The 9,425-nt window shown below is 46.8% G+C and overlaps 1 protein-coding gene across 1 annotated transcript; it reads right to left on the minus strand.

Annotated features, from left to right (window-relative positions):
- Positions 1–1,278: 1,278 nt before the first annotated feature.
- On the minus strand, positions 1,279–9,422 carry ERLIN1 (ER lipid raft associated 1). The gene is given in 13 exon segments (XM_015866184.3): positions 1,279–1,611; positions 1,613–1,759; positions 1,950–2,029; positions 2,466–2,555; positions 3,048–3,139; positions 3,436–3,494; positions 3,873–3,946; positions 4,814–4,939; positions 5,342–5,403; positions 7,816–7,862; positions 8,228–8,309; positions 8,989–9,112; positions 9,277–9,422. Coding segments are annotated over 12 exon segments (1,092 nt in total). The 5' UTR covers positions 9,102–9,112; positions 9,277–9,422; the 3' UTR covers positions 1,279–1,491.
- Positions 9,423–9,425: the final 3 nt, after the last annotated feature.

Raw genomic sequence — 9,425 nt, forward strand, 5'->3', positions numbered from 1 at the left:
CAGACCTTTTAAGTCAAACATGCCACGTAGGATAGGGAAAATAAGACTGATGTGCACACGGTGATTGGGAAATCATTAGCAGATACGAAGTTCCAGCTATTGATTTTGGATTGAATGCTCCACCAAGGCAAAAACAAAGCAAATTCTTCCCTTTGCCCTAAGGTAAGATGGTGCCAAAGACAGGGAAGCAGGATGAACATCTGGGTATCCAAAGCACACAGAAGAGAGCCAGGCTGTGCAGCAGGTTAAGAGGCAGGCAGGGTGGCAGCAATGCAAGTTGGGAAATGGTTTTTCTGGCTCTGGTCCTTGCCAGTGTCTTCTGAGATTGTCACAGAACACAAAAAACAGACCCCAGAGAAAATGGGCAAAGGAGAGCATGGAATAGAAGAGGAGAGCAGATTATAGGAACAAATCCACTGCATCACTGGGAAATGGTGATGTCTCCCTGGCACTGCAGCTCAGGAATCAAACACAGGAGGAAACTGCAAAAGTGGGATGGCAAGCATGTGGCAGCACTGGGCTTGGGCAGGCTACATCAGGCACTGATTCTCTGCCTCAGTGTGATCCTTAACAGAATGTCTGAGGAGCAGGATAACACAAAGAATCCTGCCCTCTGTCCCAAAGATGTCTTGCATCTCTCGTTTCTCCTCCTACTCTCACTTTGCAGTACAGTAAAGGAGTGGAAATTCAGCACTCTTTGCATGGTGAAAAGACCTGGAGACACACTGCAGCCTGAGCACAGACTTCACAGTGCTGGACCCCTTCTTCCCAAGCAGCTGAAGTTTTCCAGTGCACTCTGAATTCTGGCTTACAGTGCAATGCAAGACCCCATCATCCAGGCAAAACATGCTGCAAACAGCCATGGACCGCCCAGCACAGGGCTCTTGCTTGAAGTAGGGGTGTTACAGGAATCCGTTTGAGACCATTTCTTCTGAGTCATTATCTAGTTTCACTGCCTACAGGAATGGAAAATGTTATGGATATGCACATCCTATTTAAATCATCTATTCCACACCAAACTCCTTGCTGGGTCTCTTCCAGAGGAGGATCACAGGAGCCTCTGCTGACCAACATAGAATCCCTGAAAAGAATTACATCATGTTGACAGAAACACAGAGTCCACGAAGTGAAGCTGTATCAAGCAAGATAAAGGCAAACTCTTTGCTTGGCCTCAGCAAGGAGCAGTGGGAAATAGCGTGCAGCCATACAGCACTCAAAAGCCACATCTCCTACCTCCAGGATAATGTTTGCTAAATAACTGCACCTACTGTGGAAGGCTTTCCCGGTGTCTGTCCTTTAATATTCCAGTATAAGTTTGTTAGTACAGGATATTCCCTCACTTGGAAGCACCAATTGTATAGGGAAGAAACAAGAGAGGCAGAGTGCTTGCAATTCATTGCTAGAAGAAAAACCAACCCAACTGCTAACTATAGGCAGGATGCCCATGCACATGCTGCATCTGCTCCATCAAACACTGGGCAACATCCCCATTCACAGCTGGGAGAGCTGCTGAGCTACAATGGGTTCCTTTCCACCTGTGTCAGCCAGTATTTCCCTTTGTTTCGACATGGCTCTTTGCAGGGCTCTCCTGGATTTCCTGAGGAGGAAGGCTAGTTTCTCGGGTAGTCCTCAGATCAGCTGGCTGGAAGGCACAAGAATCCAGAAACACACTGGGGATGCTGTCGCCAAAATACAGCTTGCTGTTCGCAGCTATTGCCTGGTATTTCATGAGTTCCAGATACTCTGGGGTAAGTTTCAGCTACAAAAGGAGAAAACAAGAGACAAGTTTCTGCATTGTCAAGATTTCAACTCAGGTAGCTGCTTCTTAGGAACTGAGATGTGTGCTGCTCAATTAAGTATTTTCTCAGTGCTGTTCACGTGCTTGTTTGTCTCTGATGCAGTGGAAACAATTAAGCAAATAATCTTCTGACCAGCTTTTAAGTGCTCACCTTGTTGGAGTCAGCTAACTTCTGAGCAGTGTAGTACTCTGCATCTGCTTTTGCCTTCTCTCTTGCTAGGAATGCAGCATCTAGTACAGGAAAAGAAGCATCAGCAAGTGAACAAGCACAACACAGCGAGCACATCAGCCTGTTGTGTGGGGATGAGCTGGCCTTGGTGTGCCTGTGACACAGCACTGCTGTGTTAACACAAGGACCTGCACTTGTGGCCCCTTGGGTGCTACTCTGGCCTCTGTTACTTTTGAAGGGCGGTACTACCTGTGGTTTCTCTACCTAACACCACTCTTAGGTGAAATACAGCCTGTAAGAGATTATCCTTTTATACCATTGACTCAAAGATTGCTGAAGGACACAGACAAACAAGTCCATGCTGGTCAAGTGTTGAGAAATCCTTTGTCTGAGGACACAGATGGACAAGGCCAGGGGCCATGAGAGACAGAAACAGACAGAGATAGAGAGAGAGGGAGAGAGGGGGAGGGGGAAGGGAAGAGGGAAGAGGAAAGATACCTTCAATCTCAGAAATTCGCTTCTCTGTTTCCTTCTCCATAATCTTCTGTTGGTAGTGAATCCTGGCCACCTGGGCAGCCTTCTCCGCCTCTGCAATCACAACAGGCTCAGCTCAGACATATGTTTCACAAGGCCTGAGAATCAGCAATCTGACCCCAGCCCTGTGTCACAGACACAAAAGTGATTTGCCTCTGCTGCCTCCTGTTCTGCTCAGATCCTATGGTCCTGTACAGCTCAGTGCCAGCTTGTGCTCTAAGAAAGAAAACAGTCCTTGTGCTTCTAGAGCAGAACGGGTTGGTATTCCTTTTGCAAGTGTGACTCCTCATACTCAAGGGCATTTAGCTTAAAGCCCAGCTTTGCTGGCAGAGATGTTAACTCTTGATCTTCAAGCAGCCCTGCTGTAGGACAGAGATGCCACTCTGCTGCTTTGGGAGAAAGCACACACACAACAGCACAAAAACTTTTGTTTTCTACATCTCCCACTGACTGCTGGCACAACTTCCATCAAGACACTGTCCTGTAATTTGTTTCCCACAGGGTGCAGGAATGGAAACTGTCTCTAGCCTAAGGATGCTGACATACCAATGAGCGCTTTCTTCCGGTCCGTCTCTGCTTCCTTCTCTACAACCTTCTGCTTCTGAGCTGCAATGAGGAACTTGGTCTTCTCAGCCTCCCTGCAAAACAAGAAACAACCTCATGAAAGCAGAGCTAGGTAACAGTTCTGCAAACAAGGGCACAAGAGGAAAAGATGCCGACCAGACGTTAGCAGCATTCCCTTGCAAAAGTGACAACTAGTCCTGTTTAAGCACGTTTATCGCCAGTGGGTTGAAGGCAATGTACCTCATGCACATGCATGAGCAAAGTAGGCTTCTCACCATCATCTGAGCACAAGGTAAGAGCTTCCTAACAGCATTATGCTCATGCTGAACCCTCAGAACCAACTTGTGGAGTTTTAGATGCTGCTACTCACATTAGCTCAAAATTTCTTCGGATAGCTTCAGGGATTTTAGGTTTTGTAACACGCACAGCCTATAAAAACAAAAGCCTGAATTTTAGATGAGACATTTTAATGAATAGCTAAGAAATGTCCAGTTTCATGTTAATCCAAGGCCACACATAGCAGTTTGCAATCCTCTTGTGCCACACAGCTCAGCAACAGTCAATTTCACACAAGCACTTTACATCTGTATTTCCTATCCCTTCAAACAGAAGTTACAAGCTCATGAATTACTTTTCCAAGAGAAAAGCTTGCAAAAGCCACTAGGCAACAAGAAACTGCAGCAAAGACATAGGAGTGCAGCAGGGCATATGTGGCAGCTGGAATGCTAGAACTATAAAGGCAAACTGGAACTGGAAGGCGAATTAAAGGTGAAAAAGTAAACATATTTTATTGAGCAATAAACCTACCTGAATGGTAAGACCTGGTGCCATGATATTGAGATCTTTTTGCAAGGCCAACTTCAGATTCTCATCTATCTGATCTGTGAAGGACAAGAGAGAGATCACATAGTTTTTGTCACCATTTCTCCTCCACCCTATGTGACAGTGATTCGGTTAGCTTTGAAAAGACATCTCCACAGTGTAAAATAAAAAGACTTTTGGAGATCATTCAGTGCACTGAATGTACGGTACACTCCCTTCCTTTTTATATCCCCATGGATAGAGCCATAAGTACCACACGATAGTGCCTCTGGAAAAGTTCAACTACTGACAAAGTCATGGCACCAGAGTTGAGATGGACCAGCATACGGACCTCACTGTTTCAGCATGGAAACATATGCAGTAACTGAAGCAGAAGCCTGTCCTTCCCTACCAGAGCCATGTCAATCCCATTGCCTGCAGTGAGCTCTGCCTTAGCTCTTGAGGGGCCCAAAGAATCCAATACTTGCTACTGAAAAATTACATTTTGTTACTCCCAAGCTCCAGGAAGATCTCTCCACTGAAATACAGTTATGAACTGCAAACAGCTCCCTTTCAGCCCTTTGCTTCTAACAGCCAGAAAGAAACCTTTAAAGCAAAGAAGTTAATTCAGCAACAGAACAAACAGAAGAGAACAAGACCCATCACAGTGAAGGCAACAAGCATGACTCCATGTACAACAGCAGAAAACACACTTTGTATGCCCAGAATTCAGTCCTGAGCAGAAAAGGACCGAAATCAAATCTCCACATGAGAATTCTGAATCATTACAGAGCAAAGTTCCAACAGAAGAGGTGCAAAAGTATTTAAGGAGTTTGTTTCTAAACTTCAACTTCAGTGCAGAAGCTGCTTGTTCACAGGTAACATGTTCCACAGAACAGGAAGACTACATGGACTTTGGTGGGTGCATGCAGCTGTTATCCACTTACCAAACAGCTCAATATAAACCTCCTGGAGAGTATGGGCACTGCAGAACTGATTCAACTCATGATGGATTTTATTGAAGATCAAGGTCTTGTCATAGTCCGCAGTGTAATTTCTCACAATATTGTACACTGAGGAAATAAAAGAATTATTTTAGCTCACCAACAGCAATGCAGCCAGCGATCCTCTGTTGACATGAATTGCTTTCTGCAATGCCTCTGCCTCGAAGTGACAGCTTGGGACAATGGGAAAGCATTGCAGCACTAGCGCAAGGTACCAGAAAAGTGGGGGATCCCCATCCTTGGCACATTTCAGGACCTGGCTGGACAGAGTTCCAGCTGCCCTGACAACTGTTAGCAACACACCTGCTGCCACCAGAACTTGTGGTTCTTTCAAAGGCTTGCAGGCACAGGCATGAATCTAAGTACTGGGAACCATAAAGGCAACAAGCCACAGATAATGGAAGGTGTTGTGAACCAAGGCAGAGCCTAAGGCAGCCACAGTGCTGCTTGTTGAGACAGAACTGGATATACCTGCATATGGTGCCAATTTGTTTACAACTTCTATTCGGTCAATGTAGATCATGACACCGCCACTGGAAGCAAAAAAAGAGTGTTAATGAACTGAAATTGCTAATACTGGCCAAGTTAACACATTTTTACCCAGAACAATTCTAACCTTTCAAGCATTTTGCAATCAGATATCACACCGATCCTTCTCTACATAAACCAAATGCCTGTTCTAGCAAGCCTGTAAAACAGCTTTCACTTCACCTTGTTACCTCCTACTCAGCCAACAAAAGGGAAACATCTTCAGACAGGAAAGCAGACACAATTATCAAAAGGTGGAGTCCAGCAAAATGAAAGCAAGGCAACAAAGACAGCAGGTAACACCTGCTGCAGGCAGCGGGGCAGCCTCTGTAATAGGAAAATTACAATCTGGTTGCTGTCATGGAAACATGGTGGGCTGACTCCCATAGATGGAACACCACTGTAGAGGGTTATTGCCTTTTTAGAAGGGATAGGATGAGATAATTAAAGGCATTAAGACTGGAGGCAGTCTTGGCTGCAGTGATCAAGTCTTGGTTGAGTTTGTGATTTCAAGGAACACGGGCCTGGCAAAGAGTGGGGTGGTTGGTGAGCCTCAGTCCTGTGCCTAGGAAGATTAATGGAACAGATCCTCCTGGAAGACATGGTAAGGCACATGAGGAATGAACAGGTGATCCAAGACAGCCAGTGTAATTTTAACTAGGGAAAGTTGGGCCTGACCAACACAGTGGATTTCTATGATGGAATGACAGCATCAGTGGACAGAAGGAAAGCGATCAATGTCACCTGCCTGGGACTTGTGCAAGGCCTTTGACATGGTCCCCCACCACATCCTTATCTCTAAGTTGGAGAAATACTGTTTTGAGGGTGGTGGACTATTTGGTGCATAAGGAATTGGTTTGAAGGCCATAGACAGAGGGTTGTGGTAAATGGTGTCCTATGTCCAGCTGGAAGCTGGTGATGAGCTTGTCCTGCGTGGGTCTGTCTTGCGACTGATGCTCTTCAATATCTTCATCAACAATGGGCTCGAGTGCTCCCTCAGCAGGTTTGCCAATGACACCAAGTTGAATGGTGCGGTTGACAAACTAGAAAGAAGAGATGCCATCCACAGGGACCTTGACAAACTAAAAAGGTGGACCTGTGTGAACCTAATGAGGTTCAAAATTGCAAAGACCAAGGTTTTGCACTTGGGTCAGAGTAATCTCAGCTATGTATACAGACTGGGAAGAACTCCTTAAGAGTAGCCCAGCAGAAAAGAACCTGGGGATCCTAGTGAATGACAAACTGATCATAAGCCAGCAGTATGAACATGCAGCTCATAATTCCAATGGTTCCCTGGGCTTCCTCACAAGATGGGTGGCCAGCAGGAACAGGGAGGTGATTGTTGCTCTCTACTCTGCCCTCATGAGGCTCCATCTAGTATACTGAGGTTGGGTGTGGGGCCCCCAATACAAGAATGATGTGGAGAGGGTCCAGAGGAGGGCCACAAAGGTGCTGGAGCACCTCCCTTATGAAGGCAGGCTGAGGAAACTGGGCTTGTTCAGCCTGGAGAAGACTGCAAAGAGACCTCATTGTGACATCTCATGATTTGCTACAGGAATCAGCCTAAGAACTCATTTTAACAAGGGCCAAAACAGATCAAAATTAACTCTGCTTTATTAATATCATCATCACCAGAGTTCAACATTGGATTTCAAAAGGGCTGATACATGTCACCATTCTAGTCATACTGATCGTGTTCTGTTGTTTTTCTAAACAGAAGCATTGCAAGTACCTTGCAGTGAAAACACAGGAAGAATTACTTCCCACTAAACCTAATGGTGCAAATTTAGTGATCCCTTTATACCTTGTGAAGGGATCAACAGAACAGGATCTGCAAGCCAACCCAGCTTGCTCTCCTTCTTGCTTTGCTTGCTTCAACAGTATAAGAATCAACTATGAAGCAGGCAAGTGCCACCCCTGGTAGGCTGCTGCTTTATTCTGACATACTCTCTCTAAGTCAGGTGAAATGCTGATTCCAGAAAATGCCTCAGGAATTGCAGGAAACTTATTTCTTGATCTGTTGTTGTCATCTCCCACCAGGAGGAAGGGCTTCTGTTTGCCATTTACTTTTGCCCACTGCTGGAATCAGCACTTGTATTCACCACAAGCTTCTGTGTAGAAATATGTAAAGCAAAAGGCAGACAAAAGCAGACCAGTGGGTGAGCAGAGAAACACAAGGAAGAAAACAAGGTAAATTGGGAGGTCATCAGTGTAAATGAAAACATGAATTCCAGCAAGTGCACTCAATCCCACACCTCCTGCTTGATTTCCAAGTGGAATGAATGCATTTATGCTTGGAACTAATTTTACGCTTTTACTTTTCAGCCTCTTCATCACAGCACTATAAACAATTAATGTAAACTACGCAAGAGAATACATCTACTCGTCACCAAAAGAAATACAATGAGAAAACATACCTCGTCCCACAAGGCACATTTTTTACTTCATCAGTCTGCAAAGTGGTCTGAAATAAAGATAACCAATGCTCAGAAACACACACCATTCTTCAGGCAGACTGTATTCAACCCCTCAAAACCATAACAGAGGCACAGAGAAACAAACTGCATCCTCTGCCTCCCTCCCTACAGTTGTAGGTGCAAGCAGGAAATGGTCTTCATCCTAACTGCAGTCTAGGAGAGACAGTGGCAGCCGTGCTCATTTCCCTACTCTTACTTCCTGAAGCTTTCCTAGGAATCTAGACAGATCGTACCCTTGAGTGAGGCATCCTCCTGCTCCAAATGAAACTGTGCAAGTTCTCATGCAGCAAAGCACCCAATGGCCCAACAAACGCTGACATTTTGCACGGGGCAGCAGTTAAGAGACACTGACCTGCACAGATCTGAATGTGGTGATGAAGGGCAACATGATGTGGTAGCCTGGTCCACTTGGACTAGTTAACAATGCACCACCCCTAAAGAGGAGAGATAAAAACATTGAAGCAAATGGAAAATACTACATGCAGGCTTTGAGAGAAAACAATCAAAATGCCAGGAGTCATGTTTGTGTTAGTGTGAATTACTAACTAACTAATTTACTAGATCAGGTTGCCCAGGGCACCAAAATGGGGAATGTGAAGTGTAGAAAAGAAACTAAATGTCATAAGTGACCCAAAGATTCAGAAAAGCTGGCAGAAAAAAAAGCTTGTAGAGGCTGAATTTCTCGTTCCTTTATTACAATCTGAAGAGGAAGCATCCAGCAACTGCCCTCTCTCTTTCTATAGAGTTTGTTCAGAGCAGCTACAGGCTCCCAGAGCCACTGGGCCAGGCTGGTGTCCAGCTGTCCTGGGACAGGACAACAGCACTCAGGTGAGAGTAACAAAGCTGCAGGCAGGACCAGGGTACGGGCTTCACTTTTAGATCCCAGTCACGAGCAGGAAATTACTTTGTACAGAGGTAGGAAAATCAGCAGGGAGCTCAGAAGGACTGAGGGCTACAATGGCTCAGTACCGTGCCTTATAGGTGCGGGAAAGCAGCAATAACTCACCCTGCCCACCTGAGGGCAGGGAACAATCCCCTCCCAGGGCTCTCAGAGGGCTGCGAGCCTCATCAGTCACAAAGAGCTGCGGATGCCCTTCCAGTAAGGAACGCTACCTGTAGTACACGGCCAGGTGCCCCTCCTCAACCCTGTGGATGGAGGCGTACAGGAAGAAGACGAGGACTCCCGTAGCGGCCGCCACCAGCGCTCCGGCCTGGGCCATGGTCATTCTCTCAGCACCTGTGAGACAAAGTCCTGAGGGCGGCCGGGAGGCGGCTCCCTTCCTTCCCCTTCCTAAAGGGGGACGGGAACTCTCGGCCTTCACACCGCAGCCCCGGCGCCGCACAGGCCTGACCCGTGCCCACCTCACCAACCCCTCCTTCAGACACAGAGCCCGCACTCACCTGGCGGGCCGGCCCCGGGAGGCCCTCGGCTGCCTTACGCCCGCCCCGCCGGGCTCCGAGCGGCCGGAACAGCCCGGAACGAACAACACCGCGCCCTACCGACACAGCAGGCCCCACGGCCGGCCCGCCCCGCCCACGTGCGGCACAGG

The sequence above is a fragment of the Coturnix japonica genome, chromosome 8 (assembly GCF_054131305.1).
Source record: "Coturnix japonica strain WE chromosome 8, WE-NBRP24, whole genome shotgun sequence".
Classification (NCBI taxonomy): domain Eukaryota; kingdom Metazoa; phylum Chordata; class Aves; order Galliformes; family Phasianidae; genus Coturnix; species Coturnix japonica.